The sequence below is a fragment of the Neofelis nebulosa genome, chromosome 12 (genome assembly GCF_028018385.1).
Source record: "Neofelis nebulosa isolate mNeoNeb1 chromosome 12, mNeoNeb1.pri, whole genome shotgun sequence".
In the NCBI taxonomy this organism is placed as follows: domain Eukaryota; kingdom Metazoa; phylum Chordata; class Mammalia; order Carnivora; family Felidae; genus Neofelis; species Neofelis nebulosa.
This window is the reverse complement of record NC_080793.1, coordinates 44,583,471-44,600,562: the sequence shown is the minus strand read 5'-3', so window position 1 is coordinate 44,600,562 and position 17,092 is coordinate 44,583,471. Positions and strand designations below refer to the sequence as shown.

At 34.5% G+C, this 17,092-nt stretch overlaps 1 protein-coding gene across 4 annotated transcripts in view; it reads left to right on the top strand.

The window, feature by feature from the left end:
• The window catches only part of IFT74 (intraflagellar transport 74), an 86,036-nt gene that overhangs the window by 59,122 nt on the left and 9,822 nt on the right, over positions 1-17,092 (top strand). For 3 of the 4 annotated variants that reach the window (XM_058695191.1, XM_058695189.1, XM_058695192.1), the window contains exons 14-16: positions 3,923-3,976; positions 6,093-6,190; positions 7,003-7,129. In XM_058695191.1, the coding sequence (XP_058551174.1) occupies positions 3,923-3,976; positions 6,093-6,190; positions 7,003-7,129 (279 nt within the window). The remainder of the gene's footprint in view (positions 1-3,922; positions 3,977-6,092; positions 6,191-7,002; positions 7,130-17,092) is intronic. The other variant, XM_058695193.1, reaches the window with a different exon arrangement.

Sequence of the window (17,092 nt, the reverse complement as noted above, 5' to 3'; positions counted from 1 at the left end):
ATAATTTTGGGGTACTTGCATTGGTGGAGTATAAATGTTTTGAATGTAAAGGTCTTCTTCATCTCCATAATTTCTACCTGTTAGAGTGCCTTGCTGATAGGATACTTCCTGAACTCTTTCACCTATCTACTTACCACCGGACTTCATATATACCTCAGTTAGAACACTTAGGTTCCATTGTAGCTTTTGGTTCTACATGTACACCTAATGTAGATTGTAATCCTTTCTATGATAGAGTTGTAACTATCTTGTTCATTTTGATTTGTAGCACCTGCTACAGTATCTAGCACATAGCAGGCATTCAGTAAATTTGAAGTAAAGTAAATTATGTAGAACTATAATTACATCATATATTCAGAATTTGAGGATAACCCTAAAATAACCCTTATCAGCGTGCTGTTTTCCTACTCCTTTGGTCTCTTTAATCTTACTACTTAAGGTCCTTCTGCTTGCCTGCTTTGGCACCTCCAGGTAATATACTGATTAGCTTCCCGTATCTATGATCTTGAACTCTCCTTTAATAGTACAACTAAGGGAACATTTGGTAATAACTCCTGTATTTTACCCTACCTCAGGACTGCCCACATCTGTACATTGCCTATCATGGACAGCTCAGATATGAATCCTCCAACTGAGAAATCACAAAATAGAGGTGTTTACTAGTGCCCCAACCTCTTTTATTCCTAACAACAATGATAAGGGAGAAGGTTTTACAAAGCTTGGTAATCTGCTAAACTATATGGGAGCTCCGTCCTTTCTAATCCAGCTGGCCAGCTGTATAGTTGGAGACATTGACCAGATATGTCTTCTAGCTCAATCTGATGACAGTTAAGAACAAGGATTTGAAAAGAGAAGGAGGAAATACTCTCCCAGGTTTCTGACTTGGATGATAAGTGTGTGGCGAAGGACTTCCAAACATAATAGGGAATACAGAGCGGTGCAGACTCTGAGAGGGAAGACTGATGAATTTAATTATTAATAAACTATTAGGCTGTCTTGAAAATACCCACATGAATATATCTAGTAAGCAGTTGGATAAAACAATCTGAAAATTAGGGAAAAGGTCAAATTTGGGAGTTCTTAAACCACAAAAATGAGTACAATTTTCTTGGATGTAATGTAGCATTAGAAGTCAACTAAAGGCAGAAACCAGAATTTAAATAAGAAAGCGAAAGCCATGAAGAGAATGCAGAAAGAATGATCTGAGAGTGAGAGAAATCAGAAGTTCCCACCCTAACAGTAACAAATAAGGGGAAAAAAATTGAAAGAAGGAAGAAAGTATCAATAGTGTCAAATATTACAGTGTAATATAAGAACTGGAAACTGCCCCCTTGGATTCGATAACTAAAGAATCATATAACCTTATGGAGAGAAGTTTCATTAGAATGGTAGAAGGAGAAGTCTTATTACATGTCTTGAGGTCTGATAGCAAGATGAGGAACTAGGAACAGCATGTATAGGAGATTCTTTTAAGTAAGAAGAAAGATACGATGGTAGTTACATTTTTGTAAAGCATAGGATGCAAGCCTTCCTCCTAATTCTTTAATGCCTGACCAATCTCTGGCGCAACTTCTTAATCAGGACTTTCTTAGAAATCTGGGCTATGGCAGGTTCAGCAGAAACTACCTTTTCTGCTACTTCACATGTTATGTAACATTTCCATGCATATAATCCTCCTGTGGAGGGTATTCCATCTCTAATTCTTTGTTCCCAACTCAAAAAACTATTGCCATAAGGTGAGTGAATGGTGATATTTATTTTAAGACTAATTTTAAAACATCGTATGCAAAGTTTGTTATTAATAACAAATTATCTCTCCCCTTCCCCTTAATAACCTATCATGCATCAATATGCTTTGAGACCATTGGTGATCATATGAACTCAGATAGCTGTTCAGTAAAGTTAATGCATCCAAAGCCTTAGTCTGAATGAACCCAACGTTTCCCATTGGTTCTCGGTGTTCATTGGCTGGAAATTAAGGACCACAGGGTATTCACTCTTCTTAAGGAGTGGAGTTCACTTTTAGCTTTTTATTGTCAATACTGTTTTGGGGGCCTTGACAAGATTTTCTCTGTATCAGGGCTCTCCTCAATGAGTTTGGCGAAAATATTTAGACCATAAAGCAATAAAACTGCTGACCCAGGTTTCTGTTCCATCACCTTCGTGTACTTGTAACTCACTTCCCACCCAAGCAAATATATATATATAAGTAGAAGGCCATGCCTCCATGTAATTTGAGGTTCTACCCCAACTGTCTTCTCTTTTCCCTAACTTTACTCTAGCCAGTATTTGAAAAAGCTGCATAGGAGTTTAAATAGAACACAGGCTGACCGTTGGGTTTTAACCTATGCACTATAACCTTTGGCTCCCATTTTCTTTGAACTCTTCTTAAAGTTCTTCTAGCCACCAGCTCCTTATCAGGAACATCGTTAGGAATCTCTGGTCTATGATTCTCACCATCTTTGCTAGATATCATCTTAATAACGTTTCTTGGTTTTTCCAAAATGCTAAAAATTGACTGACTCAGATGAAGAAATTGCAGATTGATGCAAGCACAAACTTATGCTTTCTCTACCTGGGACTCTGAGAACACAGGGCTGCAACTGTCTCACTAGTCCAGGGAAATAGCAGTGTGCTTCTAAAACTCATTTTTTGTTAACGCTGAAAATCCTGTTGTCATAAAATAATCATGATCCACCTCTATAACAGTCCCTTTATGCAGCTGAAGTGTCCAATTTCATCCATTTATTGGGGTCTTAGATTTTTGCCCTTTTAACATGTCTTTCACATATATTAAATGCAACACATCCAGACCTGCTGTAAGCAATTTCTTCCTAAACTTGCTTCTCTTTTCAGTTAATAATATGACCATGTCCTCAGTTGCCCAGGCCAGAAACCTGGGAGTCCTACAAAATCAATTCACTCTGGCTCTTAAATGTCTGCAACAAAAATCTGCTTTCCATCCTAACTGCCACTGCCCTACTCCAGGGAACCTTCATCTTTTACCTGGATTACTGTGACAACCTCCTAAACTGGTCATATTGTCTCCAAAATTTATTTCCCTTTTATTCACTCAACCAGAGATATTTTTCAAAAATGCAAATTGATCATTTGATTCCCCTGCTTAAAATTCTTTAGTAATTTTGCCATTGTCCTTAGGTGAAAGTCCAAACTTCTTTATATGTGTCTTTTAAGATCTCTCATCACTTTGCCTTCTCTTTGTGCCACTTTTTCACTTCACATTTTCTGCCTCTGCCATACCGCTCTGTCACTTCCTTGTTCACTTTGAAGTTTCTGTATTTGCATTGCTTTGACTTTGAACCCCTTCTCTGTTTCAACCAGGTGACTCCTATTCATTTATTCTTTATATAATGCAGCCTTTAAATATTACTTCTTTAGAGAAAATTTCTGCGAATTCCTTAACTAGGTAAGTTGTCCATATTCTGTGCTCTTATAGCATCCTTTTTCATGAGGTAGCACTTAGTCCATTCTAATTACATGTTCAATCTTTAGATTTTAAATTCTGTGAGGGAGTTGACTTTGCTGTTTTTGCTTCCTGTTGTGAGTTATTCAAAGATGGAATGAACTTCTGTGGGAACTTATGATTCCCATCACCGGTGGTGTTCATGTGCAGGTTGAATAGCTCCAAGTTGGGACTGAAATAGAGAACCATTGGAAAGCTTTTAAGTCCTTTCCAGTCAGGAGATTGTTTTTTCCAAATAGTCAAACATAAGTATATAGGTATTGAAAAAGATTCTATGTTAATATAAAAGAATGTCACTGAATTGAAAATAATGAATTTTCAGTAACTAATGATCACTGAAAAGTGACCATTGGTATATAGAGAACCTAAGAGATATTTTATATTTAGAACACCATCTGGAGTTTGTGAAATTGATGTTATATTTTGTGTCCCTTATAGGTGAAATGAATCAGAAGTACAAGGAACTAAAAAAACGAGAGGAAAATATGGACAGTAAGTGGTCGTCTTATTGATATGAAAATATTCTCAGGTATCTGTTCATTTATACCAAATCAGAGATCTCGTTTTGGGAAGATACAGTAGCTAATAATAAATCCAGGACCGTGGACATTCAAGGCATTTGCCTTGAGGAATTAATAAATATCAAGCAGAGCTTAGGGATGGGTAGAGAATTTAGAAAGGTTTTGTATATTTGTGTGTATGAGTATTTTTAGGTTAGGGATAGATTCTAAAACTAGCGTTTACATTAATTGTATAGAGACCACTTATTGATTGAATGTTGAATGTTCTCTTTTACATGCTTCACTGCATTCATCTTTAGTGTCTTTCACCCTTTTTTTTTTTAACTCTTTATAATACTTCTCTCATTATATATCAGCCCTTACCTCAGATTTTGCTACTTGATTCTGTCACTGATGGTAGTTTTGGTAGCCTTCTGTTGCAACTTCTAATTTACTTTTTAAAAATCTTAACTTTGTAAGTAGATCTTCACTTAAAATTGTGTTGTACATTCAGAAATTTTTCAAAACTAATATTTATTATTGGTTTCCTTTTTTAATAATCATTTTACTAGAATCTGAAGTTTTATAGGTCTGATGTCAATTGTTAGCCTCATCGAAGCATGCCATAAAGTAGTAATTGCTAATTCTGATTTAACAATATCCCAAGATTTCTTTAAAATCTCAGCAAGGACCAAAAATTATCTCAAAATTAATTCATTGTTTCATAATAACAGTAAAGTTGTTTTTAGCTTACTGTAAGTTTTTATTTTGGGGAAAGCCATAGAATACATTTTTAAGAATATAAAAAAGAGTAGGGGCCCCTGGCTGGTTCTGTCGGTTAAGCTTCTGACTTCGGCTCAGGTCATGAACTCACGGTTTGTGTGTTCAAACCCCTCATCAAGCTCTGTGTTGACAGCTCGGAGCCTGGAGCCTGCTTTGGATTCTGTGTCTCCCTCTCTCTCTGTTCCTGTCCCGCTGGCTTGCTCTCTCTTTCTCTCTCTCTCTCTCTCTCTCAAAAAATAAATAAAGATTAAAAAAAATTTTTTTAAGAATATAAAAAAGTAAATTATGTACTCATTCTATAAGACAAGAAAAGGAGGATTTCTTAGAAACTATTTATAATGTGAATAAATTATTAAATTTATTTAGTTGAGATTAATGCAACATTATAAGTAAAATACTCACTTTCAGATAAAATATTTATTAGTAACTACTCTCAGTATTGAAATTAGTGACTAATTGTAAATATTAATAATTATAGATCAAGGAGATCCTATGTAAGAACAGATTTTTTTCTGTTCTTATATCAACTATTATTTCTGAGTAACTTTTAGTTTACTTGTATTAAGATCACAACAGTTAAGCTTTAAAAGTTTGAAAATAAGTAGGGGTGCCTGGGTGGCTCATTTGGTTAAGTGTCTGACATTGGCTCAGATCATGATCTGATTTGTGGGTTCAGGCCCTGAGTCAGGCTCTGTGCTGACAGCTCAGAGCCTGGAAACTACTTTGGATTCTGTGTCTCCCTCTCTCCCTCTTTGCCCTCCCTTGCTCACACTCTGTTTCTTTCTCTGTCTCAAAAATAAACATTCAAAAAACTTTTTTTTAATTGTGAAAATATGTAGAAATGTTCTTATTCAATAATTCAATTACCCTTGAGTTAATAAAAGATGAAACCGTGCCTTAAAATTGACTGTGACATAGGGGAAGGGAAGAAGAAAACAAGATAAAAAGAGAGGGAGGCAAACCATAAGAGAGTTGAAAATACAGAGAACAGACTGGGGGTTGCTAGAGGGGTTTGGGGTGGGGGATGGGCTAAATGGGTGATGGGCATTAAGGAGGGCACTGGCTGGAATGCACACTGGCTGTTATATGTAAGTCATATGAATCACTAAATTCTAGTCCTGAAATCATTACTGCACTCCATGTTAACTAGCTTGGATTTAAATAAAATTAAAAAGTTAAAAAAATTATAAATAAATCGTAGAAACAAACAAAAAAATGAAATTTGCTTTGAATTTCTAAAAAGTACTGTTAAGACCTACAAATCAGAGTTTATATAGTATTAACTGTATTAACAGTAACTTCTCATTGTAATTTTGAATCTGTAGCTTTTATTGAGACTTTTGAGGAAACTAAGAATCAGGAACTTGAACGGAAGGCACAGATAGAAGCCAACATTGTTACACTTTTGGAGCACTCTAGTAGAGTAAGTACCATGTGCCTTAGTGCTCTCATTATTTTTACTGTGATTACCTTTCCAAATACAGTTCAGAAAACGCAGTGGTTCACAATGGCATCTGCTCATTTAATCTGTTTCATTTAAATTCCCTTGATTATTATTTTATTCCTTTAATTTGTGTATTTCTAGCAAAATTCAGCTAAGGACAGTAGGGGAAAAGGGTAACATGTATGATGTCAGTGTTTAGCAGTAAGTGAGGGACTAATTCAGAGTAATTATTAATGATTTTCTTCCATTGTTGATGTGTTTAAACTTAGAGAAGGAATGCTTGCACAGATAACTTCAAAATCTACATGTTATAATGGAAAATGTTGATATATTTTTACATTGTAATTTGTACTATAAATAGAAGGTATTCTTTTCTTGTAATACTCTTTAAGAGTATATGATACCAAGGAGTATCTTCATTTATTCAAAAAAAAAAAAAAGTTTTTTGAGCAGCTACTAATGAGTGCTAGCATAGAAGGAAAAATGCACAGTTTCTTTTAAATATTCTAAGTGTCGTAAGACCCCCAAATAGTTCTTATAATAGTGTAGTTGAATTTCTTCTACAGTGAAATAAAATTCAGAATTACTTCTTTTACATTTGCTTTGGTCTCTCCATATTGAGAAAACCTGACTTTGAATCTCACTATACTCTTATAAACATACATGAAACATATATAATGAATGATGTATTTCAATTCACAACATCTAGTCCCTTAGCAGTGTTTTCCAAGAGTTTTCTTGAAGAGTTAAATCAGTGTAGTTTTTCTATTTTTATTTCTCTACAAATACAGAATATAAATCGTATGAAACAGATATCCTCTATCACCAATCAAGAGCTGAAGATGATGCAGGATGATCTCAATTTTAAATCTACTGAAATGCAGAAGTCACAAAGTACAGCTAGAAATTTGACTTCAGGTGAGAGAACATAGATTTTTATATTTTCCATGACAAATTGAAACTTTAAAACTTTAATACTATTTCATTTGATTTTTTTGAAAGGCTGACAATATAATATATGATTGCTTATTGCTCCAGTCACTTATAGACTCAGAATTGTGTGTGACTTTTCACATCAACTTAATAGTATTTCATTGGGACATTCTGATTCATTTTTAACATTTACTGAATATTTGTTCTATGCCTGTGCTATAACATGTGTATGCAGAGATTTAAAAAAAAAAGTCCGGTCTCTTTCCTCAAGGAACTTTGAACTTGGTGGAATAATGACAAACAACTAAAATATAATGAAACAGTATTATGATAGAAGCATAAGGAGCAACCCAACATTGGGTTCATATCCACCCCCCCACCCCCAGAGAGGTATCCTAGAGGAAGTAATGTTTTAATTATAATTAGTTTCAGCCTTTATGACTAACATGGTATTAGAGCAACACTCTCCACTAGACATGTAATGCCAGCCACATATATAATTTTAAATTCCCTATTAAAAAGAGGTGTATGAATTTTAATAATATATTTTATTTAATCCAGTGTATCCAAAAGAGTATTGTTTAAACATGTACTCAGTATAAAAATGATCCATGAGATTTTGCAGTCACAGTCCATCTCAACTTGGGACTAGATAGACATAGTCGAAAGTTTAAAAGCGATAATTGGCCAATGGCTGCCACTTGGGCAGTGCATATAGAGATTAAAAACTAATACACAAAATAGATTTTAAAGTGTTTAGGATAGGATGTCAACTATACTCAAAAGATAAAAAGTTTAGGATAAAGTCAAAATTTGTATGGAACCTTTGATTTTTAAGCTAATAGATTCTAACTATGGATATGTTTTATGCTGGTATGTGGTGACTTTGAATTAGCTATGTTTTTATTTGTCTACTTGGAATTACACTGGCAGTTAGTAAAATTACAAGGAATAAAGAATTAATATTTACTAATGTAAAAATGTTGAGATTCTTGAAATGGAATAAAAGATCTACAGTATTCATTTATCTGGAATCCTAAGGTCTAAAAGCTCCTGGCCACAAAACCTAACCTGACCTGAACTGACATGAGGCTATTTATAGTCTTTAATTATCCTACCTAATATGACTGTTTATACTTTTTGCTTCAGAAATAGCCAAGTACTTGATGACAGGATGCTGCCTTAGACCCTGCTATGGGAGTTCTATTATAATCATTATATGTGCTGTATCATTTTTTTAAAATCTGAAGAATTCTGCATTCTAAAACACAATAACCTAGGAGTTTTTTTAATAAGGATTATAGACCTATAAGTGTATACCGCATGTTATTCATATACAGTTGAATTTAGAATGATGATATAGTTGGACAATTATCGTTATTTTATACATTCAAGTATATTTTATCTGTCCAGATTTGTTTAGAGTTTGTTTGCTTTAGCTTTACTTGTATATCTGAATATATACTAAACAACTAGAGGAGGTACATTCTAAATGTGACTTATACCTGTTATTGGTTTAACTATCAGAATTTTTAAAATTGTGATAAAAAACACAGAACACGAATTTGCCATCTTAACCATTAACTGTAGGCACAGTGTTGAGCAACAGATATCTAGAACTTGTTCATCTTACAAAACTGAAACTTACACGCATTAAACAGCTGTCCATTTCCCTCTCAATTTTTCTCCTCTTCTAGCCATATTCTACTTTCTGTTTCTATAAGTTTGACTACTTTAAATACCTCTTATAGGTGGAATCATGCAGTATTTGTCTCTTTGTGAATGGATATTTTACTTACAATGCCCTTGAAGTTCATCAGAGTTGTAACATGTAACAGGGTCTCCTTTTTTTAAAGGCTAAATAATATTCTATCGTATATACATACTATACATACATTTTTTTATTCATTTGGTGATGGACATTTAGGATGTTTTACCTCCTGGCTATTGTGATTCATGCTACAGTGGACATGGGTGTGTAAATACCTCTTCGAGATCTTTTCAAATATGAGTATTTTTACATCTAAATTTTCTTTTTTCTATAAGGTAAAGAATTTTATCTTTAATTGTTCCATCTAGGAAATCTCTGTTTTGTGTTTTAGACTATAGTTTTAAGGCTTTCATTTATCTATTTTCAATTTTAATTTGAAAAGTTTTTTACTCCTTTAAGCTATCTTTGTAAAATGGCTGTTAAGAAACATACATTTTTTAAAAAGATAAGTATCAGTACCAGGTAATGAATTCAATTATAAGGACTTTGAATTCCTTTCATACTTTTATACTTTATTCTTTACATTTTCTTTTAAAAACTAGCCATTATATTTTCTCCAGTGATGTAGGGTTGAAAAAGAATGAGAGCTGGCTTCAATTTTATTCAAGTTTATTACTATGATAAGAATTTTACTGAAAACTTTCCTTATTAATAATGGTTTGAATTTTTTGGCCTGTACAATTAGTTGCATTTACTCAATTATTTTTAAATGTTAATTTAAACCAAGCATATAAATGATTTTTCCTCTCTTAATACTATCCTCCACATGAAGTTTCTTATGTCTACAAATCACCATAAGAAGTCTATAATATTCTACTTCACCTTTCAGAGATAATGAATTTTAAATTCCCTTTTGTGAATTGCCTCCCCTTTTGCTCTTGAGTTTATGATTGGAAATCACCTGATTTTCTTAGTGTACTCTATTTTTTAATGGAACAATATTATTCTCACAGGGGAAAAATTATTTCTTGGGAGAGTAAAAAAAATCTTGATTATAATGGCTTGTGGCCCTCCAAAGTGTCACTGTACAATTAACAGATATACATTATATCTGTAATATAAAAGTTTCATGAGAGAGCAGTGATAAGGGTAAAAAATTATCTACAAAAAGCTCCATAGGGGGACAATAATGGGGAAAAAAAAAAAAAGACTGCAAAACAGTGCTGTATTGCATGAGTAAAGAGGCAAGAAATCTGTCAGCAATAGTTTTTATTTATATTTTTGGAAAGGAAACTCCAAGGAATAAACAAATGCACTGATGGCAGAATATTTCAGAAACATTTCCCCATGTCAAAGTGGTTCCTTCTGAGATTTTGCTACTATGTACACACTGCTTAGTAAACTTTGCAACTTCATAGCATATCAGAAGGAACTAGTCTGCATCCTCTTCCTGTCTCTTCCCTTGGAGAAGTTTTTAGCTTTTCAAGGGGACCCTCTGTTAAAGGAAGATAAACTTTACCTCATACCAACCAACCATTTTCTCCCTTTCTCTAGGAAAAGCAGTTTCTATAGCTCCTAAATGTATGTCCCTAATATATCTTCAAATTAAACCTGTAGTTAGAGTTCAGTAACATTTTCACTGAGCACTCAAAATATACAAGCTATATACTTTTCCTTTTTGAAGCATTGAAACATCATAAGCCTCCGGGACTTTGATTCAGCACTTTGGTTTTCATTTTAACTGTTTCCAACCCTAGTAGAGATATGAGTCGAACAAAACAAAACCCATCCCACAACATTTAAGTCCATGTATATATGAATGTTTTTTTAAGGATATATATGTCAGTATGACTGAGGCTTGCGACTCTTAAAGGGACAAAAGGAAATGCTCAAATTTAATTATACCAACTTAAATTTGGTTGGTAAAAACCTCCTCTCTTAAATCATTGTCTTTTGAAGACTTTTAAAACTATTTGATATTTTAGGCCCTGTGATCATTGTTATGGAGGCATTCAGTTTTTTGAACATGGTATTTTTACTATAATGTCACCTTCCACCTATATTTTAATCCATAATCTTTCTAGTTTCATAGGTAGAGGAAGAAAGTTTAATATTTAATAGCAGCTTTGTATTTGATTTTTCCATTAGCGAATCTATAGATAATACAACTCAATTACAAGTAAATTTTGCTAAATTTTATATGAAGAAACTAACTTACTAATTGCCTGCCCACATATAAGGAAGACATCCTGGTAAGAGGGCAACTCAATGCCAAAATACATGCATAAACTCTATTCAGATCCTAATCTGACCAGTGAACTATGTATGCATTGAGTAAACTTTAAGGAACCTAGGAAAAAGTAGCAGTTAAAAATTGAAAGAACTGCATACATAGATTTTTTTACATGCTGTCTATACTCCAAAGGAGAAAAGTTTAGAATTTTGGTTTAGCAAAGTTTATTGCTCATTTAATAAAAATCAGTACTTTCCAAAGTAGTACGGCATAATCCAGAATCTCTACAACATATCACTTAAAGTTTCCATTATACTATAAAACTTACTAGATATGTCAGCAAATTAGGAAGATGTGAGTCAAGGGGAAAAGCAATCAATGCACACTGAACCAGAGGTAATCCAGATGTTGAACAGAAGATTTTAAATGTTTATAAACATATTTAAGGGTTTAAAGGAAAATAAAATCATAATAAATGAAAAGATGGAGAATACCACAGAGAAAATAAAAATTACAAAAAAGAACCAAGTGGAAATTCCAGTATTGAAAGTATAACTCAAATGAAAAATTGATTGAATGACCCTAATAGAAGATTGAAGTCCGCAGAGTCAATCAACTTGAAGATTTAAAAAAAAGATCTAATCTGGAGAAGAAATAAAAGTGAACAGAGACTGTAGGAGTGCCTGGGTGGCTCAGTTGGTTAAGTGTCCTACTCTTGATTTCGGCTGAGGTCATGATCTCACAGTGTGGTTTGTGAGTTTTGAGCCCCACATAGGGCTCTGCTCTCTCAGCTCAGGATTCTCTTGGGATTCTCTCTTTCTCTCCCTTTTTCTCTGCCCCACCCCTGCACACACTCACTAGTGCACGTGCACGTTCTCTCTCTCAAAATAAATAAACTTAAAAAAAAATGAACAGAACTTAAATGTTCTGTGGGTCAGTTTCAGACAGTCTGAAATACATGTAATTGAAATTCCAGAAGGAGTGGAGGGACAGAGAATGGGAGAAAAAAGATAACTGAAGAAATAATGGCTGAAAATTTCCCAAATTTGATTAAAAAAACAAAACAAAACAGTATCTAAGAAGCTTATTGAACCCTAAACAAGATTGATACAAAAATCTCTTAACCACATCATACTACTAAAATGCAACATAAAGGAAAAACAATGAAGGTGCCAGAGAAAAATAATATATACATAGAGGGAATAATACATCCCACTCTAAGATTAAATTTTATCTTATTTTATTATAAAAATCTTTCACCCCTAAGTCTCTAAGTAATAAATGGAATATGTTCACGTTTGGCTTTTAATACTCTGAAATACCGCCATATTTTTCTGAGGCTATTCATATCTCTACCTTGTAATAGAGGTAGAGTGAAAGCTAAATGTTCAAAGGTGAAAGTATATCACTATGTATGCCTCTATCTACAAACAAGTAACTGCAGGATGTTTAGGATTATTATCATACCCTGGGAACACAGGAGAGAGGAAACTAGCTTAGCTAGGTTTGAATTCAGATATCTTCATTTGATGTGCATATTATGTATTGCAGTTCATTTTATTTTTTTATTTTTTATTTTTTCAAATCAGAAGGTCTTTGTCTTTTTTTTTTTTAATGGAATTTATTGTCGAATTGGTTTCCATACAACACCCAGTGCTCATCACAAGAGGTGCCCTCCTCAATACCCATCACCCACCCATCCCTCCTTCCCACCTCCCATAAACCCTCAGTTTTGTTCTCAGTTTTTAGGAGTCTCTTATGTTTTGGTTCCCTCCCTCTCTAACCATTTTTTTTTTCCTTCCCCTCCCCAATGGTCTCCTCTTAAGTTTCTCAGGATCCACATAGGAGTGAAAACATATGGAATCTGTCCTTCTCTGTATGACTTATTTCACTTAGCCATATTTACTTATTCATACATATTCACTTAGCCACACTCTCCATTTCCATCCATGTTGCTACAAAAGGCCATATTTCATTCTTTCTCATTGCCACGTAGTATTCCATTGTGTATATAAACCACAGTTTCTTTATCCATTTGCCAAAGCAACAGAATACACTTTCTTCTTGAGTGCACATGGAACCTTCTCCAAGATAGATCACATACTGGGTCACAAAAACAGCCCTTCATAAGTATACAAGAATTGAGATCATACCATGCATACTTTCAGACCACAATGCGATGAAGCTTGAAATCAACCACAAGAAAAAGTCTGGAAAACCTCCAAAAGCATGAAGGTTAAAGAACACCCTACTAAAGAATGAATGGGTCAACCAGGCAATTAGAGAAGAAATTAAAAAATATATGGAAACAAACGAAAATGAAAATACAACAATCCAAACACTTTGGGATGCAGCGAAGGCAGTCCTGAGAGGAAAATACATTGCAATCCAGGCCTATCTCAAGAAACAAGAAAAATCCCAAATACAAAATCTAACAGCACACCCAAAGGAAATAGAAGCAGAACAGCAAAGACATCCCAAACCCAGCAGAAGAAGAGAAATAATAAAGATCAGAGCAGAAGTAAACAATATAGAATCTAAAAAACTGTAAAGCAGATCAACGAAACCAAGAGTTGGTTTTTTGAAAAAATAAACAAAATTGATAAACCTCTAGCCAGGCTTCTCAAAAAGAAAAGGGAGATGATCCAAACAGATAAAATCATGAATTAAAATGGAATTATTACAACCAGTCCCTCAGAAATACAAGCAATTATCAGGGAATACTATGAAAAATTATGTGCCATCAAACTGGACAACCTGGAAGAAATGGACAAATTCCTAAACACCCACACACTTCCAAAACTCAAACAGGAAGAAATAGAAATCTTGAACAGACCCATAACCAGCAAAGAAATTGAATCAGTTATCAAAAATCTCCCAACAAATAAGAGTCCAGGACCAGATGGCTTCCCAGGGGAATTCTACCAGACATTTAAAACAGAGATAATACCTATCCTTCTCAAGCTATTCCAAAAAATAGAAAGGGAAGGATAACTTCCAGACTCATTCTATGAAGCCAGCATTACTAACCAGATTCCTAAACCAGAGACCCAGTAAAAAAGAGAACTACAGGCCAATATCCCTGATGAATATGGATGCAAAAATTCTCAATAAGATACTAGCAAATCGAATTCAACAGCATATAAAAAGAATTCTTCACCATGATCAAGTGGGATTCATTCCTGGGATGCAGGGCTGGTTCAACATTTGCAAATCAATGTGATACATCACATTAATAAAAGAAAAGATAAGAACCATATGATCCTGTCAATCAATCAATGCAGTAAAAGCATTTGACAAAATTCAGCATTCTTTCTTAATAAAAATGCTCGAGAAAGTCGGGATAGAAGGAACATACATAAACATCATAAAAGCCATTTGTGAAAAGCCCACAGCTAATATCATCCTTAATGGGGAAAAACTGAGAGCTTTCTCCCTGAGATCAGGAACATGACAGGGATGTCCAGTCTCACTGCTGTTGTTTAACATAGTGTTGGAAGTTCTAGCATCAGCAATCAGACAACAAAAGGAAATCAAAGGCATCATAATTGGCAAAGATGAAGTTAAGCTTTCATTTTTTGCAGATGACATGGTATACATGGAAAACCCGATAGACTCCACCAAAAGTCTGCTAGAACTGATACATGAATTCAGCAAAGTCACAGGATACAAAATTAATGTACAGAAATCATTGCATTCTTATACACTAATAATGAAGCAACAGAAATACAAATAAAGAAACTGATCCCATTCACAATTGCACCAAGAAGCATAAAATACCTAGGAATAAATCTAAACAAAGATGTAAAAGATCTGTATGCTGAAAACTATAGAAAGCTTATGAAGGAAATTGAAGAAGATATAAAGAAATGGAAAAACATTCCGTGCTCATGGATTGGAAGAATAAATATTGTTAAAATGTCAATACTACCCAATGCAGTTCCATTTTAGTATCCATTTTTGAATTTGCTCTAATCATGTTTTACTTTGCTGCTTTTTTTAAAAAAAATTTTTTTTTTAAACGTTTATTTATTTTTGAAACCGAGAGAGACAGAGCATGAACAGGGGAGGGACAGAGAGAGAGGGAGACACAGAATTGGAAGCAGGCTCCAGGCTCTGAGCCATCAGCCCAGAGCCTGACGCGGGGCTCGAACTCACGGACCGTGAGATCGTGACCTGAGCTGAAGCCGGACGCTTAACCGACTGAGCCACCCAGGCGCCCCTCATGTTTTACTTTGATAGCTATAAGAAAAGTAAAACAAACAATGATGTCTGGGGAAGCCTGAATAGCAAAACTGAGCAAATGTTATGTTCCTCTTTTCATAGCTCACTGTTCCTCATTGAGGCATCTTTTTGGATCATTAAGTAACATTTGCTGTCTTAAATATGAAGCTTTCGTAAACATGATAATAATATCACTCAGCGCCAAAGCCTGACTGGTTGTGTGACCTTGGACAAAATACCTTTCTAAGCTTCAGTTTCCTCATAGCATACCTCCTAAGGCTGTTATGAAGTAGAAGAGATAACATATAAAGTCAGGCACATTTCAGGTACTCAGTAATATTGGCTCCCACCATACCTTTCTCTCACATTGAAAAAGGACTTTTAAATTCAGAACCACGTTTAAAAGTCTCTGAAATAGAGAAGGTAGATATTATAGAATTCTGTTGAGAACAAAATATTTTTGGAGCTGCCTGGGTGGCCCAGTTGGTTAAGCATCTGACTTCAGCTCAGGTCATGATCTCACAGTCTGTGGGTTCAAGCCCCACGTCAGGCTCTGTGCTGACAGCTCAGAGCCTGGAGCCTGTTTCAGATTCTGTATCTCCCTCTTACTCTGCCCCTCCCCCACTCGTGCGCATGCACGGGTGCGCTCTCTCTCTCTCTCTCTCTCTCTCTCTCTCTCTCTCACTCTCAAAAATAAATAAACATTGGGGCATCTGGGTGGCTCGGTTGGGCATCCGACTTCGGCTCAGGTCATGATCTCATGGTTCTTGAGTTCAAGCCCTGCATCAGGCTCTGTGCTGAGAGCTCAGAGCTTGGAGCGTGCTTCAGATTTTGTGTCTCCCTCTCTCTCTGCCCCTCCCCTGCTCGTACTCTGTCTCTCTCTCAAAAATAAATAAACGTTAAAAAAATTTTTTTAATAAATAAACATTAAAAAATTAAAAAAACTATTTTTTAAACATTCCCTTCTTATTGTAATTTGTATTCATTACAGAGAATTTTGGAGATACAGAAAAGCATAAATAAAAACTTTTTAAATATTAAATTCCCACTCTCAAATATTTATGACTATTAAAATGTAGGTATTTATCTTTCCAAATGTTGGTATTTATCTTTCCAGTCTTTTTTCTTTTCTTTTTAATAGTTTTTAATTTTAATCCCAGTATAGTTAACACACAGTGTTATATGAGTTTCAGGTGTACGATTTAGTGATTCAACAATTCTGTGCATTACTCAGCACTCATGGTTAAGTGCACTCTTTAATCCCCATCATCTGTTTCACCCATCCCCCTACCCACTTGCCCTCTAGTAACCATCAGTTTATTCTCTATAGCTAAGAAAGAGTCTGTTTTTTTATTTCTCTCTCTTTTTGTCTCTCTCTGTCTCTCTCTCTCTCTCTCCTTTTTTCCCCTTGCTCATTTATTTTGTTTCCTAAATTGCCCATATAAGTGAAATCATAATGTATTTATCTTTCTCTGACTAACTTATTTCACTTAGTATATATGCTCTCTAGCTCCATCCATGTCATTGCAAATGGCAAGATTCCATTCGTTTTTATAACTGAATAATATTACATTGTGTGTGTGTGTGTGTGTGTGTGTATACATATATACATATATATGCCATATCTTCTTTATCCATTCATCTATCAGTGGACACTTGGGTTGATTCCATAATTTGGCTGTTATAAATAATGCTGCAGTAAACATAGAGAAGGGTGCATGTATCCCTTTGAATTAGTGTTTTTGTATTTTTTGGATAAATACCCAGTAGTGCGATTACT